The sequence below is a fragment of the Crocodylus porosus genome, unplaced genomic scaffold (assembly GCF_001723895.1).
Source record: "Crocodylus porosus isolate Cpor-Errol unplaced genomic scaffold, CroPor_comp1, whole genome shotgun sequence".
Classification (NCBI taxonomy): Eukaryota; Metazoa; Chordata; order Crocodylia; family Crocodylidae; genus Crocodylus; species Crocodylus porosus.
This window is the reverse complement of record NW_017728886.1, coordinates 210,760,168-210,777,065: the sequence shown is the minus strand read 5'-3', so window position 1 is coordinate 210,777,065 and position 16,898 is coordinate 210,760,168. Positions and strand designations below refer to the sequence as shown.

Here is a 16,898-nt window from a genome sequence, read left to right as displayed (position 1 = left end):
GGAGTACTATGTCCAGTTCTGTGCGCCCCACTTCAAGAGGGATGTGGACAACATTGAGAGGGTCCAGAGGAGGGCCACTCGCATGATCCAGGGACAATAGGGCAGACCATACAGTGAGAGACTGCAGGACCTGAACCTCTTCAGCCTTTGCAAGAGAAGGCTGAGGGGGGACCTGGTGGCTGTCTATAAACTCACTAGGGGGGACCAGAAAGTTTTGGGAGAGACCTTATTTCCCCTAGTGCCCCCTGGCATAACAAGGAATAATGGCCACAAGTTGTTGGAGAGTAGGTTTAGATTAGACATCCATAAGAACTACTTCACAGTTAGGGCAGCTAGGATCTGGAACCAACTTCCTAGGGAAGTGGTGCTGGCTTCTACCCTTGGGGGTCTTTAAGAAGAGGCTTGATGCCTACCTGGCTGGAGTCATTTGAGTCCAGTTTTTCTCCTGCCGAGGCAGAGGGTTGGACTTGAAGATCTACAAGGTCCCTTTCAACCCTGATTCTATGACATTGAGCCAGCTTTCTGTTCACCTTTACAATCCATTCATCCAATCTGTACTTCCTTAGCTTGCTTGCAAGAATGTTGTGGGAGACCTGTATCAAAAGCCTTGCCAAAATCAAGATATATCAAATTCACTGCTTTCACTGAAGCCACAGAGCCATTCATCTGACCATAGAAGGCAGTCAGGTTGGTCGGGCATGGGTTGCCCTTGGTGAATCCATGCTGACTGTTCCTGATCACCTTGTTTGTAATTCCCTGCATCCTCTGCCCTTCCTTTCATTTAAGATGGACACTATGTTTGCCCTTTTCCAATTGCCACAAGTTTTAAAAAAGAATAGCCAGCAGCTCTGCAATCACATCAGCCAACTCCCTCAGCACCCTTAGGTGGGAGATCATATGAAAAGACTTGCTGAAGTCAAAATATATCACATCCACCAAGCCAGTCATCTTATCACAGAAAGCAGTCAGGTTGTTCGGGCATGACTTGCCCTTGGTGAATCCACGCTGACGGTTGCTAATCACCTTCTCCTCCAAGTGCTTAAAAATGGATTCCTTGAGTACCCTTTCCATGATTTTTCCAGGGACTGAGGTGAGGCTGACTAATCTAGTTCCCCAGACCCTCCTCCTCCACCTCCTCCTCCTCCTCTCCACCTTTCTTAATAATAGGTACTATATTTGCCCTTTTCTAATTGTCTGGAACCTCTCCCAATTGCCACAAGTTTTCAAAAGATAATGGTCAGCATCTCTGCAAACACATCAGCCAAATCCCTCAGCACCCTCAGATGCATTGTATCTGGCCCCATAGACTTGTACATGACCAGCTTTTCTAAGAAGTCCGTAGCCTGTTCTTTCATCACTGAGGGCTGCTCGCCTTCTCCTGAATCTGCTGTTCAGTAGAGTAGTCTGCCACCTGACCTTGCCTGTGAAGACCAAGGTAAAAAAGGCATTGAGCACTTCAGCCTTTTCCTCATCTTCCGTCACTAAGTTACCTCCCCCATTTAGTAAGGCACCCACACTTTCCCTGACTTTCCTCTCGTTGCTAACATACTTGTAGAAACCCTTTTGTTACCTTTCATGTCCCTTCCTAGCTTCAACTCCAATTGAGTTTTGGCCTTCCTGACTTCATCCCTGCATTCCCCAGCAATATTCTTATACTTCTTCCTAGTCATTTGTCTAAGCTTCCACTTCTTGAAAGCTTCCTTTTTGTGTTTAAGGTCACCAAAGAGTTCCCTGCTAAGCCAAACTGGTTGCCTGCCAGACTTGCTATTCTTCCTGCACATTAAGATGGTTTTTCCTGTGCACTCGGTAAGGTTTCTTTAAAACACAGCCAGCTCTCTTGGACTCCTTTTCTGCTCATACTGACCTCCATGGAGATCCTGACCATCACTTCCTTGAGGGCGTTGGTCTGCTTTTCTGAAGTCCAGGGACCATACTCTGCTGTTCTCCTTTCTTCCTTTTGTCAGGGTCCTGAGCTTGATCATTTTGTGGTCATTGCTGCTCAACTTGCCATCTGCTTCTACATCCCCTACCAATTCTTCCCTGTTTGTGAGCAGCAGATCAAGAAGAGCATGGCCCCTATTTGGTCTCTCCATCACTTGCACCAGGAAGTTGGCTCCAATGCTTTCCAAAAACTTCGTAGATGACTTGCCGTATTGCCCTCCCAACATATATGTTAGGGTGATTTTTAAAGTCCCCCTGAGGACCAGAGCTTGTAATCTAGAAACTTCTGCTAGTTGTTTGAAGAAAGCCTCATCTACCTCATCTTTCTGGTCTGGTGGTCTGTAGCACATATCCACCATGACATCACCCTTGCTCTTCCCTCTTCCCTTAACTCGGAGACTTTCAACAGACAGATCGTCAGTTTCATACTGGAGTTCTGAGCAGTCAGACAGCTCTTTTGCATACAGCACAACTCTTCTCCCCTGCCTGTCATTCCTGGACAGTGTGTACCCATCCATGACAGTACATCAGTCATGCGAGCTATTCCACCAAGTCTCTGTTGTTCCAATCTCATTATAGTTCCTTCACAGTTCTTCCTACTTGTATCCCAGGCTCCTTGCATTCATGTACAGACCCCTGAGGTAATAGGAAATTGCCCTACTTTCTCAGGAAGAATGAGGCGGCCTTCCCTGTTGCCTGCTCCTCCTTGTGCTTTCTCCAGGTCTCCCACTTCCTCCAAGGCTTTGGTCTTCAACCCCCAGAAAACCTAGTTTAAAACCCTCCTCACTAAGTTAGCAGAATCCCAGTTTCTATTGACAACACTGCATACACAGCCATGTATTGATCTGCAGGATATGTCCGCTCCTGCCCAGGCCCTTACCCTTGACCGGAAGGATCGAGAAGAACACTCTGTGCCCCTGTCTTCTTCACTCTTGCACCTAAAGCCCTGTAGTCTTTCTTTATCTTCTCAGCTTCAGCCCAGGCAGTATCATTGCCCACATGGATGAGCAGCATGGGGTAGTAGTCAAAGGGTCACGTGTGTCTTTGTGATCCCTCCATGGCTTCTTGAATTTGGGCACCAGGCAAGCAGCAGACCTCCCAGGACAATAGGTCAGGCCAGGAGATGGATCCCTGTTATCCCTTGGAGAAGGGAGTCTCCAACCACCACCACCACCCATTGCTTCCTCTTTGTAGCAGTGGTCTCGATCCTCCACGTGGGGATTCCTGGCTTGGCCTCTTCAAACAATTTTTTTCCAGATGGCTCAGACATGTCTACATCACCATCTTTCAGTTCATTGCCTTCCGAGAAGCATTTTTCATAGTGTTGTTTCATTTGGGCTACCAGGCATTGCATGTTTGTTTCACTATTTATATTTGGTACCTGTTCCTCTTTTTCCCAGTAGAACAGGAATTTCTTGAACATATTCTCAAATAGCATCTTTTTGGTGACCTGCAACCACAGCAGTTTACACTCACCAGAATATTGTTTCTTTATACTATTATGAACCCAGCGTTAGGCCTCTCTGTTGCACACAATGCTCCTTACTCTGCTCCCTTCTCCACATGATAAATTAACAACAAACCAAGACTCCTCCTCCCTGTGACATATACCCACCAGACCTTTGGCCCCCCAAACCTTCTTGCTATAACAGTCCTTGATTTAAAAAATGTTAACCCTCTTGTCTTGTGTGCTGCAATATTTTAGTTTAGAGACATGCATAGAGCACTTTAAGTTAATGTTTACATCTCTCTAAAATATGCAAAGGGACCAAGAAAGGCCATTTAACTGAAGTACCCAGAACCATTCAGAAGTAAGGGGTCAGTAGTTACTGAGCAGATGATGGTTTTTCTGTAAGTTAGAGAACTTCTTCATTATGGGTGTAGAATCCTAAATATTCATAATTTGAGAGCTCAGGTAACCAGATTTCAGATATAGCAAATGAAATAGGAGTTTGATACCATGCATGTGGGCTCAGTGGATAATCCTGAACCAGGTATATACATGGTGTCTGCTGAAGTCAAAGCTCTGGCTTGGGTCATTGTACTGCATTCAGGATTTCCCTTGTATATTATCAGCACACAAAGTTGCTGGTAATATGTATGTGATAAGGGAATACATTATGATCTTTTCTTACTTAATCCTAGCCTGCAGTGTTGAGTTGTCTACAGATTTCTCTTTTGTGAAAGTAGCCGAATTTATACCTGGTTTCTGGTATTTTTTCATAGGGTAGGTCTCAATTCGGGTCAGAAACTTTCTCTGATGTCATGATGCTATTTAAATGTATAGATTTCTCTGTTCATCAAAATTGACGTTAACTGGTTTATGTTTATTATTAAATTGATGTAACTTGTTTATTATACTGTAACCTTTTGAAATAAGTGTTTTTTAATGCATTTAAATAACAATACAAGTTACTTAAGAGACTTGTTGGAGAGAATAAAATGTTTTCAAAAAATGTTTACAGGTGTGGCTAGTGAAAAGCAGAGAAGACTTTTATATAATTTGGAAATGGAACAAATGGCAAAAACAGCAAAAGCCCTCATGGAGGCAGTAAGCCATGTTCAAGCACCTTTTACTAGTGCAACACATTTGGAACACGTGAGACCTATGTTCAAGGTGAGATTCATATGTTCTTTACTGAAATTTTAGTGGGATGCACACTCAACTTAGTTTTGTGCCTTTTATGGGGATTTGTTGGAAATACTGTAGGACTTCATTCTGAGAGGTAGTGTTTGGTCTTCCAGCATTTCTAGAAGAGAGCAGTTTGAGTTATTTTACAGCATTATTTGAAGATATTGCAGGAGAGGCGGGGGATTTGGGGGGCAGAACTAGACATAGGACTCCAGATGTGGCCTCACCAGTGCTGAATAGCTGGCAACTCTCTGACAAATGCAGCCTAGTACACTATTAGTCTTCTTTGCAAGAAGTGGGGTGTTCTGTTTGGCTCTTATTCAGCTTATTTTCCCCTAGTGGTAAGACACTCCCCCATCTAGATTTCTTTCCCCCTTACCATTTTTAACATGTATCTATTCCTTTCCCACAGTCAAAGCCCTAGCTGCTGCCAAAGCTGTTGGATATGTTGTCAGTTTCTGCTGGTATAAAGACCCTTTTTAAGGTTTCAGCGACAAACCAGCTGGGAGATTACTAGTAATGGGCTCTGCCACTTTTGCTGTAGCCAGAAATCCAGCATTAACATGGTCTAGGAATCGTTGTAGCTACTTGATGTGTGTAATTTAAAAACTTGATAGACCTTTTATTATCTCTTTTGAAATTCTGGTGTCTTATAATAGGTTATATTTCTTATCATCCAACACTAAGAATATCTAAAGATCCTGTTGGTTCTTTTGTATACATTTTTCTTTTCAATTATAAGCAATTATCCATTCCTGAAATAGTGTGCTTCATTAAAAAAATAGATGAGAAGTTGCTTCTCTATAACCTTGCTAGGGTTTTTTGGCTTTGTGTTTTTTTTCTTATCTGGAAAGCTAGTAGCACAAGTCTTTTTTTCCTATCTAATTTAGGAAATAAGGCCCGAATGTAATGTGTTCTATAATCTGCTTATACAGACTAATTCTAAATTATGTTTTTGACCAAGTTCTGTTAATCGGTTCAGGAGATCAAACAGTTAGATATCTGCAGTTTTTCTCATGAGCTCTGTTTAAATGCTTGAATTCAAATATAAGAACAGTTGAAATCAGTGGCGATTTATTAGGATATACAAACATATTCATAAATGCTTTAAAAATCTGTAACTGGCTAGTACAAATTAAGGAATGAGAAGTTAATAGCCTTCCCCTTTCTCTGCAACTTACTGTTTTTTAAATACTGATCCCTTCTAAAAGATGGCAGTTTTATATTCTGTTCTCTTTTTGAGAGAGAGAATACTGCACTGTGAGCTACCAGCAAGTATATCACTTCTGTGTCATGATTCTTTTGTCTTAGAAGTCTGTGTTCCAAAACATTCATGCTTTCACTATTCAGATTCATAATATAATAATTGCCACCCATAAACTAACTTTGTCAACAGGGATACAAGGAGCTTGTGGATGAGATGTTGGAACAGTGTTTGGCTTTCCAGCAGAACTATCAAAATTGGTTTTAGCAAAGCATTTTTGTTTTTATGAAACAGTAAACTTTGACAAAAGGAGTTCAACTTTCCATCCAATTCCCTTTTGAATTTCCAGCTGGTACTTTTGCCACCCATGTCAAACATGTTATCCAATTTAACTACACCTGTAGAAGTTTAATCTGTAATCTTGGGTCTCTACGATTTGACCAACCTGAATTTGAGTCACAGAACACTAGGATTGGAAGAGGCCTCAGGAGATCATCTAACCCAGTGGTTCTCAACCCTTTTTGTAGCAGGGCCCATTTGGAAACATCAATAGCCAATCTTAACTTGGTGCCCTTCACTCTTGACCCACTGCCTCCCAGCCCCCCCAGTGTGTGGACCAGGGGATGGGGAGGGGTATATGTGGGGCCTGGCAGGCCCCAAGGAACCCCGTGCAAGCTGGAACTTGGCCAGCCTGCAAGGGAAAAGCCAGCTTCCCACATTTTTCTCCTTTAAAGCTAAGTACAGACAGTCCAGAAGTCCAAGGCTGAATTGATTCAGTCTTTGCATTAGTCTAGGTTACAGAGATTAATTTAAGACAAGTGAACAGATATTTATTTTTGATTCAGAAAATACAACCACATGCCTGCAGTGGCTCAAGCTTCCAGGTACCTCTGGGACTTATAGTCTACAGTTGCAGCCAGCAGTAAGTTTTTCAGCTGGAGAAGGAATATTTAACCCCCATCCCTACCTCCACCCTTCCCCTGCAGACTGAGCTGCATCCCCAGCTGGGCTTGCCCTCCACCCTTGTCTGCCAGCCCTCACTGCTCCAGGTAGGGAGCAGAGGGGTGGGACCAACTTCTCTTACTTGCCTAGAGGAGAGTCCATTTTTAAAGTTTGCTCACCCATTTCTGAGTCATGACCTAGTGGTTAAGAAATGCTAGGGTTCTGGCCTAACCCCATACTCAAGACCGGAATTATTCCTGACTGAACCATCTTGGTCAAGTATCTGTATTTGACCTGCTCTTAAAATCACAAAGTTTGGAGATTCCACACCCCGTTCAAAGCTTAACCAACCTCAAGTGAGAAAGTTCTTCCTAATGTTCTACCTAAGTTTTCCCTTACTGCATTTTAAGAAAACTCTTCTTTGTCATGTCGTCTTTGATCATCTCCAATAATCCATCTCCATAGTCCCTCTTAAAAAAAGAAAACTATCACTAAATCTTTGGGTCATAATTTTGAATTAATTAGTGATGTATGCTTTAGTTTGGGGTCATCAAGCCACTGGAGTGGCTGATGTTTGGATGAGATATAAAACCCTGTGTCTCTCCACTCCTGTAAGATAAAGGGTTCCTTTGGTCCTGTTGCTCGATGGGTTTTGCTACCATTTCATCTGTTTCGCATCTGAGGGGATTATAAATAGTTATTACTGGGACCACTCCAGTCATGCTGGGGGTCCTAGGAACCCCAGATTCTTGTGGTTGGGATGTATAGCTGTGTGCAACCATGGCAGATCTCTACTGTTATTCAGATGCCAGATCATCTTAATTGGTGGATTAGGGGGTATAAATCCTTTCTCCACCCCACATTGTGCCCAATTGAACTGCTCCGTGAGTAGATTCTGATCAAAGTCAAATGTCTTCCAGAGTCCAGGTTGTCCAGTGAGGTAACCTGGTTAAGAGTAGGGACAAGTATTTGTTGTACTGCTGCAAAATGTCTTATTACCTCTCTGGTGCAGCTGATGCTAACCCTTGAGGTGGCAGTCATTGTTTTGGGGTCCAGGTATGGCCCCAGCACTCCCCTAATTCATGTACAAGGACAGGGCAGTTGATGGCTAAAAAAATGGTATTTAGCGAATTGCTTTTGGGAATTGACTTGTAGGTAAAGTAGATATGCATTAGAACAATGGTCCAAGGCAATGGCAAGGGTTAATTTGATTTTGAAAAGTGTGGTTGTCACAGTTGCACAGCCTTCAAGGCAGACAGGGGTAGACACAGGCTGGGGAATGGTAGGCATGTACCACACTGTTCCATAACAAGGTGACACCAGGTCTCAGTGTCCGATTGCAGAGCCCTTGGGCTTTCTGGTTTTCGGGAACAGACCAAATTAAGAGAAGACTGGGAAAGCCCAAATTAGGATGTGTGCATGTGATGGGCTTGTGAAACAAAGGAATATGCTGACAGGACCGAATGTGGACAGTATGACGACCACAGGAAAGACCAATCAGCAGTACCCGTGGATGAAGTGTCATCAGGAGGGGAAAAGAATTCAAAAGAGGAATTCAGAGCAATACAAGGTCCCTGAGAGGGGAACTTGAGGCACCATGGACAGAGGGCATACCACCAGCCCATCTCATCCACCTCACTGGGTAGGCTTCCGACCTCCAGACTGCTGACAGCTGACATTCAAGGGAGAACTTCAGAGTGAAGCTTGCGTCCTGGCCAGGCGTACCTTGGCTCTGATGACTGACCTGGGACTGATAGATATAGAATTGCTTGTATTATTCTGCGATCACTATGTTACATAAAATTTCCCTATTATGGAGTGGAAAGGTTGTGGTTGGTCTGAGGGTTTAGGTCTGCCTGGAACAAGGTATCTGGGTCATAAATCCAGTGCCAACACAGTAACCTCTTAACCTTTAGTGGAAAGGAGGAAAATAGGATAGGCTGGGTTGAAGAAGCAGGAGGCCTGACGACAGCTCTTCTAAATATAGGCTAAAATGGTGATGCTTGACCTTTTGCCCCTGTGGGCCAAACAGATGGGACAGGACTGTTTCACAGGCTAGATTGAGCCCTGTGTACCAGGAGCAGTGCCCCCTCTTATCCCAGTGCTCCAGGATTGGGTCCCTAGAACCTGGCACCACCCCCTCCAAGCTTTCTACACCAGGATTTGGCCCTGGAGCACAGCGCTGGCCCTGCATGCTGGGATCATCCACCCAATCAAGTGAACAGAGTTGGGGGCTCTTTGTATGGGTCCAGAAGTATGGCAATTAGGGGAGCAGTGCTGCTGCTCTCCCACCAAATTTCCAGACCTGTGGGGACCTCTGCAGGTTGAATGACATAGGGTCTTCAGCTGGATCTGGCCCATGGGCCAGGGGTTGAGCACCCCTGTGTTAGAATGATCCAGGAAAAAGATTACCTGCATCACCCAGTTGTTACCTATCAGTATTCCTGGATGAGTTAATGACATTGACTCCACTTAACTGACCTAATTTGTGACTTCTGGTTTGCCTAAGCAAATTACTTTAAGAGCTTTAGGATCTTTTTGGATGAAAAGCACTATATGAACATGTATTCTATAGCTGAGAGTAGCAGACTTTTGGAACGAGCCCTTCCCTGTGCCAGGTCAAGTCCACAATGCAAGCACATATGTTCATCAGTAGTTTTTCAAGATCTGTGGTTACCTGTTAGTCTGACTCTTCAGATAGAAGCAAATTTCCGAAGTTTTGTGCCTTTTGATATGGGTTGAGTTTGGCACCTTTTCAGCCAAATGAATTGTACCTTTTCCTGGGGAATCGAGTGTTTTAGAGTACTAACAGGCAGAAGACAGGGTAGAGATGCACCTTCATAGAATCAATGAAGCAAATACATAAGCTTTCATGAACAAGAGCTCATTTCCTCAAGGTCCTTGTATGTGGCATCTGATGAAGTGAGCTCTTGTTTATCTCTTATTCAGTTAGTCTATCAGGTGCATCTCTATTCAGTCTTCTGTCTGACTTGAAACTAATGTGGCTAACTACCTCCGTCTACTCCAAATGTTATTGGAAATCTTGACCCTATATTTGTTTCGGATCATGCAAAGTAGGATCAAAAACTATCTTGTATAACTGATCTTTTTTCCAGCTTCCAAAGTTGGCACTTCCAACTTTTTTTAGATTTAAAAAATGCTTTGCATAACATCTGTTTTGTCACTAGAAGGCATGTTTAGTAATATGTGATGTGCAAGTTGTGCTGTTAATTCAGTCCTCCTTTTCTTCCCCCTTTTTCTGTAGCAGAATGTTGACTTCAGTGTTGTTGTTGTCCTCCCTTATATACTCCCACCCTCTCAAGATACTGGAATAAAGTTTCTTCTTACTCGGATTAACATTTAACAGCTTGAAATACTAATGATTATTAGTGTAAAACACTTGGTTTCATGTATATATGCATTCATGTGTTACAGCTGGCTTGGACACCGTTCCTAGCTGCATTCAGTGTGGGTCTGCAAGACTGTGATGATACAGAAGTTGCCTCTCTCTGTCTGGAGGGTATCCGATGTGCTATTCGGATTGCGTGCATTTTCAACATTCAGGTAATGCTGAAGATTAAGGCTACATAAGAATATTTTGATCCAGGTACTGTTAATGGAATAAGAGTACATTATCTAATGCAATGGTTGGCTGTCTCTTTAGGCTGTAATGACTCAACTTAAGTCAGAGGTGGATGGGTAGACAAGAGGGCAAGTACTAGAACCCAGCTGCTGCTGCTGCTGTTCCTCCCTGTAGCAGGATGGGGGAAAGCTGCCACCACAGCTGTGTCTGAATGCCTCCAAAGCCCCAGGTCTGTTGGCTGGATTAAATGGCTCCATCCCATGAGCTATAAACTGCTGACCTCTGATCTTTAAGGCGTTTACTGCATTACCTAAAATTCACATCCTGTTTTTAGCTGAATGTAGCTAAAATTAGGAAGTGCTTTATTTATCTGTTGCTGAAACTTTGTTCTTTCCTACATATCTCTTGGACAATTAAGAAAAGTTTCCAAAGGAAAAGATCCTTTTTCTTTAGAATATTTGCTAAATATTTTTAGCCTTGCTGCAGTAGTTGCCTCTTTTTAAAATGACCACACTGTGTTGTCAGTATAAGAGCATATTGGACCTTGGCTGGAACATTTTGCACAGCTTTGATTTCATAGATTCCATAGACATTAGGGGCTGGAAGGGACCTCATGAGATTGAGTCCAGCCCCCCACCATAGGCAGGAAGTCAGCTGGGATCAAGTGACTCCAACAAGAAATACATCCACATGCTTTTTGAAACAGTCCAGAGTAGGTGCTTGCACCACTTCTGGGGGGAGTTTGTTCCAGACCCTGGATACTTGCACTGTAAAGAACTTTTTTCCTTATGTCTAGTCTAAATCAGCCTTCCTGGAGTTTATGGCCGTTAGACTTTGTTATCCCTTGGGGAGCTCTGGTGAACAGCTGTTCTCCCAAGTCCTGATGTACCCTTCTTATATAATTGTAGGCTGCCACCAAGTCCCCCCTGAGCCTTCTCTTTTCCAGACTGAAAAGTCCCAAGTCCCTCAGCCTCTCCTCGTATGGCCTTCCTTCCAGGCCTTGGATTATACGAGTGGCTCTCCTCTGGACTCTTTCAAGCTTCTCCACATCCCTCGATGCGAAAAAGTCATTTAAGAGATTAGCTCTTTCTTAGGCGTCAAATGTCAGTTGCCCCTTTGGATCTCACAGGAGCCCAATGCTATCTTTGTTCTTTTTTCGGCTTCCCACATATCTGAAGAAGGACTTTTTGTTGTCTTCGATTCCCATAGCTAGTATGAGTTTGGTTTGTGCCTTGGCTTTTCCGGACCTCTCCCTACAGGTGCGGATGAGTGCTGAGTTAGTCCTCCTTGGTGATGCTGCCTGTTTTCCAACTGGTTGGTGTAGGCTTCTCTTTTGAGTTTAATGAAGTCCAACGGTTCAGGGCTTCCTTGCTCATTGACTGCATTTCTTGTGAGATGGAATGGCTTTCCCCTGTGCTTCTAGGATTATGTTTTTGAGAGATGACCATTCCTCATGTACTCCGTTTTCTAGGGAGCTGTGGTCTCTAATTGCTTGACTGACCAATTCTACGAGTTTGCAAAAGTCAGCCTTCCCAAAGTTAAAGATTTCAGTTTTACTGAGGGGTTTGCCTGCTCTTTGGTGTGGTGGTTGGCTTTCAGCTTGTGAACATAATATAATGCTTTTGTGGAGCAGTGGTCAGTAAGTTTTATGTCTGGTCTTCCATAAATCATTTGTCAGGATAAAAGTTTGGAGAAACAGACAAAGTTTGATGTTACAGTATCACACATGTCCTGAGACAATATCAAAATCCTTTAATTGAAAATGTAATTTTTTAGCTATAGCATTTACACACCATATACTTCCAATATAAACTCTATGCTCACATATGTTTTGAGTTTATAACTGCATTATCATACTGCCATCTTAGACCTCACTGAAAAGTAATGGTTCTAGTTCATTGAAAATGTATGGAGTGGGAATAGGGAGTTTGTTTTTGTTTGTAATCTCAGTTCAGTCTGAGTTGGACTGAAGATTTGAATTCTAATTTTGTGATGAACCTGCAGCTTCTCAAAACCTTTGGATACTTGGTTAAATTGATGTTCTTCTCACTTTTGTACAAGTAACAGCGGTGAACTTGAGAGGAATATCAGTGTTTCTGAGCAGCTGCAAGGGGCTTGGCTTCCATACTTAACCCAGCACCTGGGACCTCTGCAGCCTTCTGAGTTCATTAAGTCCAAGATGATTCACCCATGAAATTTCAGGAACCAGCTTTTCTTTCCCGGCAGTGAAATTTAAAGATTCTTTTGCCTTGCATGAAAAGAATGGTATCATGTCATATCTGTACATTCCTTGAGAATCCTATGCATTAGATAATGTGAAAAATAATCTCTGAACAATTATGTCAATAATACTATGTTCACCTGTGAGAACGAGTTAAACCTATTGTGCAAGATCCTATTTAGACCTGAATATTGTCAGTTTTGGCATTTGTGGTTATGAAGGGCGCGGTTGATATGTTTCTATTATAAGAAATAATAGGGTGTCTGTTTCATGGAAAACCTGTGGGCTTTTCCTCTTGCCTTCCTACTGCCACTTTAATTTTATTCGTTTTGTTAAAGAAATATAGATGGCTTGTTACCTAAGATAAGGCACCAAGAATAGTTAGCATTAGGTTATGCATCCTAACAAATTAATAACAGGGAAAACTTTGCTAGGTTTTTTGTTTTTTGGTGTGTGTTTCTTTGTGGAATTTTCCAGTGCCGTCTATGGATTCTGTGGATTTTACAGTGCAATTTTGAAGCTTTACTGCCTCTGCTGTAAGTACAGTGAAGTCTCAATTAAATTCAGGGTTTTTCCATGATTGTAGTTTTAATTTGATGCTATCATGCAAATCTGGCTTGGGTCTTTTGACCATCTGGAACCAGATATGTGTTAAAAGAATGAAGTTAATTTGCATCTCTCCTTTTTTTCCCTCTATTTTTGGTTAATGGGAGGGCTTCTTAGTTATTTTCATTTTCTTCTGGTTAAGGTGGCTTTTAAACATACAAGGACATTCTCTTTCTTATTTCCTGAGAGCTAAAAAAAGTGATTTATAAAGCTACTTTTGTCTGCTTAGTAGATAATAGTCACTGACCACACTGTGGGACTTGATTTTAAGACTAACTACAGAAAGTCAAAAAGCCCAGGGCTGAATCAATTCAATCTTTGCAGGTTAGTCAAAGCTGTGTAGATTGAACTGATAAGCAAGTGAACAGGCGTTCACTTCTTTGATTCTGAAAATGGAGCCACATGCCTGCAGTGGCCCAGGCCAGAAGCTGGGGTGCACTAAAGCACACCTCCTTGCTTGGGCAGACAGTGTGGGCTATGGCTAGCCCATTGACCCTAAGGGGTGGGAGGGGTGGAGCAAAGTATGCTGGGGGACTGAGCGTTAACTTGAATCTGGAGGGGGTCTGGGACAGAAGTTCAATAAACCGATTTAAACCACTTTCAAAATGGCTGATGCTGGTTTAAGATAAACCTGCATGGATGTAGTAACGGACTTAATTGATTTAGGTTATGTGCACTGCACTTCCATTGTGTTACAGATTTGAACTGGTTTCTGATCACTTATACAGGTTTATGTGTAATTTCTGTCCCTAGCCATAATGCTACTAAGAACTTCCATGAGATTAGGAATTATGTTAAAGTAACTATATATTATGTAGTAGGTGGTTTTTCCTTTCTTCCTTTTTTTCCCCTCTGAACTTAGGAACACATGCTTAGCGTTTATTGCTTAAATTTCTCTTAGGGTTCCTTTTGAGGACTTGTTCCTTTAAAGGCTTTCAGAGTCTGGCAAGACAGCACTTTGACTGGTTGTGGTGGTGAAATACCTACAAGTTTCTTTAGGTTTCTAGGGATACATAGAAAATTAGGGTTGGAAAGGACCTCAGGAGGTCATCTAGTCCAACCCCCTGCTCAAAGCAGAACCATCCCCAACTAAGGTTTTTCAAGCTGGGCCTTAAAAACCTCCAAGGATGGAGAGTCCACAGCCTCTCTCAGTAACTTTTTCCAGTGTTTTACTATCCTCCCAGTGAGTTTTTCCTAATGTCTAACCTCAACTTCTCTTGCTGCAACTTGAGAGTATTGCTCCTTGTCCTGTCATCTGCCACCACTGAGAAGAGTCTAGATCCATTCCCTTTGGAAACACCCATGTAGTTGTGAAGGTTGCTATTAAATTCCCTCTGTCTTATCCCCTCCAGACAAAAGAAGCCCAGTTCCCTCAGCCTCTCTTCTCAAGTCATGTGACGCAGTCCCCCAACCATTTTCGTTGCCTCCACTGGTTGCTTTTCAATTTGTCCACGTCCTTTCTGTAGCCGGGGGGGCCAAAACTGGACACGGTACTCCAGATGTGGCCTCACCAGTGCCAAGTAGAGGGGAATAATCACTTCCCTCAATCTGCTGACAACACTCCTACTAACATACCCCAATATGCCATTAGCCACCTTTGCCACAAGGGCACACAGCTGGCTTATTCAGCTTATTCTCCACTGTAACTCCCAGGTCCTATTCTACAGAGCAGCTGCTGGGCAGTCGGTCCCCAGCCTGTACCAGTGCATGGGATTGTTCTATCCTAAGTGCAGGACTTGGACTTGTCCTTATTGAACTTCATGCAATTTTCTTTTGGTCCAGTCCTCCAATATGTTGTGGTCTCTCTGAATCCTACCCCTACCCCCTAGTGTATCTACTACTCCCCCAGCTTGGTGACCATATGCAGACTTGCTGAGGGTACACTCCATCTCATCTTCTAGATCATTGATCAAGACACTGAAAAAAACTTGCCCCAGAACTGGCCCCCTGGAGCATTCCACATGATACCTGCTGCCAAGTAGACATCTTCACGTTCCTTGCTAGCTGAAACTCCAGTTGCACTTTGGCCTTCCTGTTTTCATCCCTGCATGCTTGAGTTAATACTCTTATTCCTCCCTAGTCATTTACCCAAGCTTCCACTTCTTGTAAGCTTCCTGTTTGTGTTTTTTAGCCCACTAAAGAGTTCGCTTTTAAGCCAAGCTGGTCTTCTGCTATACTTGCTAGTCTTCCCATGCATTGGGATGGTTTGTTCCTGCACTCTCAATAAGGTGTCTTCTGTAATGTTTGTGAATTGGGTGGCACCCAATTTCCAAAACTAGGCAGTGGGGTTGAGGGGACTGGCAAAGTAAGGACAAGCCTGAGCTTGCACTTACCTACTCAGCTCATCTGTTTACCACCTCACACTTCTCCTTTCTCCTCACAACTTGAGGCACCCTGCAGAGGATTTGCTGGCACCCTGGTTAAGAATCACCATGTTACACATAATGTATAAGGAAAACAATGCATGCTATTGTTTTTGATCTTGCACAGTCATCCAAAAAGTGGGCATACAAAACTGTCACTTCAACCTATATTCTTAATGTACTGTTGAAATGTTTTAGTAGGATAGGACTGGAAGAGATTCATCTGAATTATCAAGTCCAGGCCTCTGTTATTTTAGGCAACCACATCATATTATCATGTTCATACACTGAAGATGCTCTGTCATAAAAGTAGGAAGGATTGTTGTCTCCAGCTTTTCTGTTGGTTTGTTTCATCGGTAATATAGTATAGAAGATGTGTACAGAAAATCTTAAGTCTTAATGCATCTAATGCAGAAAGAAACCAGGATGATATTTGACAAATTGTGCAGACTTACAGAAAAAATTCTTTCTCTCCCTATGTAGCTTGAAAGAGATGCGTATGTGCAAGCACTAGCAAGATTTACCTTACTTACTGTGAGTTCTGGTATTACTGAAATGAAACAGAAGAACATTGATACAATAAAAACACTCATTACCGTGGCTCATACAGATGGAAACTATTTGGGAAATTCCTGGCATGAGGTACAAGAGCAAATTCATTTTTAAGCTGGAACAAAATGTATTATGTATGGAAATATTTTTGCATTTTTAATATAGCATGATTGATAATGTATCCACATATACAGTATGCAGTATATGTAAAACCTGTTATATGGGCTTACATAGTTACGCCCTATTCTAAAGCCCTTATGTAAATAAAGTTGCAGAATTGGATCCAGGTTATATAAGATGAATCCTGGCTTAATTATTTGGCCACAGGTATAGTATGTGTGTGTGTGCCCATGTATGCATACAAATAAATTACAATTGTTCTTTAAGTAACTTTTACTAACATAGTTCACTTTTTATAAATGTTTTCAAATCTACTTGTTGCTGAGATACGGCTTCTGATTTTGTTTCATTTAGATACTAAAATGCATCAGTCAGCTTGAGCTGGCACAACTGATTGGAACTGGAGTAAAACCCCGTTACATCTCTGGAACAGTACGAGGTAGGGAAGGTTCTTTTACTGGAACAAAGGACCAGGCACCTGATGAATTTGTTGGCCTTGGTCTAGGTGAGTAATACTGAATACTAAGCACTTAGCTTAGTATATACTTGTCTGAATTTGTTCAGGTATAATTCAGGAAAGCTTATTTTCAGATTATGGTTGTCTGGAGGGCTTTAATTATGAGACTAGACCTTTTAATATTTCATAGTTTCATAGTTTGTAGGGTCGGAAGGGACCTGAGCAGATCATCAAGTCTGACCCCCTGCCATGGCAGGAAAGAGTACTGGGGTCAAAT

The 16,898-nt window shown here is 42.5% G+C and overlaps 1 protein-coding gene across 1 annotated transcript in view; it reads left to right on the top strand.

Annotated features, from left to right (window-relative positions):
- Nucleotides 1-16,898, top strand: part of ARFGEF1 (ADP ribosylation factor guanine nucleotide exchange factor 1) — a 95,782-nt gene that overhangs the window by 51,070 nt on the left and 27,814 nt on the right. Inside the window, exons 18-21 of the mRNA XM_019548885.1 lie at nucleotides 4,407-4,558; nucleotides 10,155-10,283; nucleotides 15,976-16,134; nucleotides 16,519-16,669. Of these exons, the coding sequence (XP_019404430.1) occupies nucleotides 4,407-4,558; nucleotides 10,155-10,283; nucleotides 15,976-16,134; nucleotides 16,519-16,669 (591 nt within the window). The remainder of the gene's footprint in view (nucleotides 1-4,406; nucleotides 4,559-10,154; nucleotides 10,284-15,975; nucleotides 16,135-16,518; nucleotides 16,670-16,898) is intronic.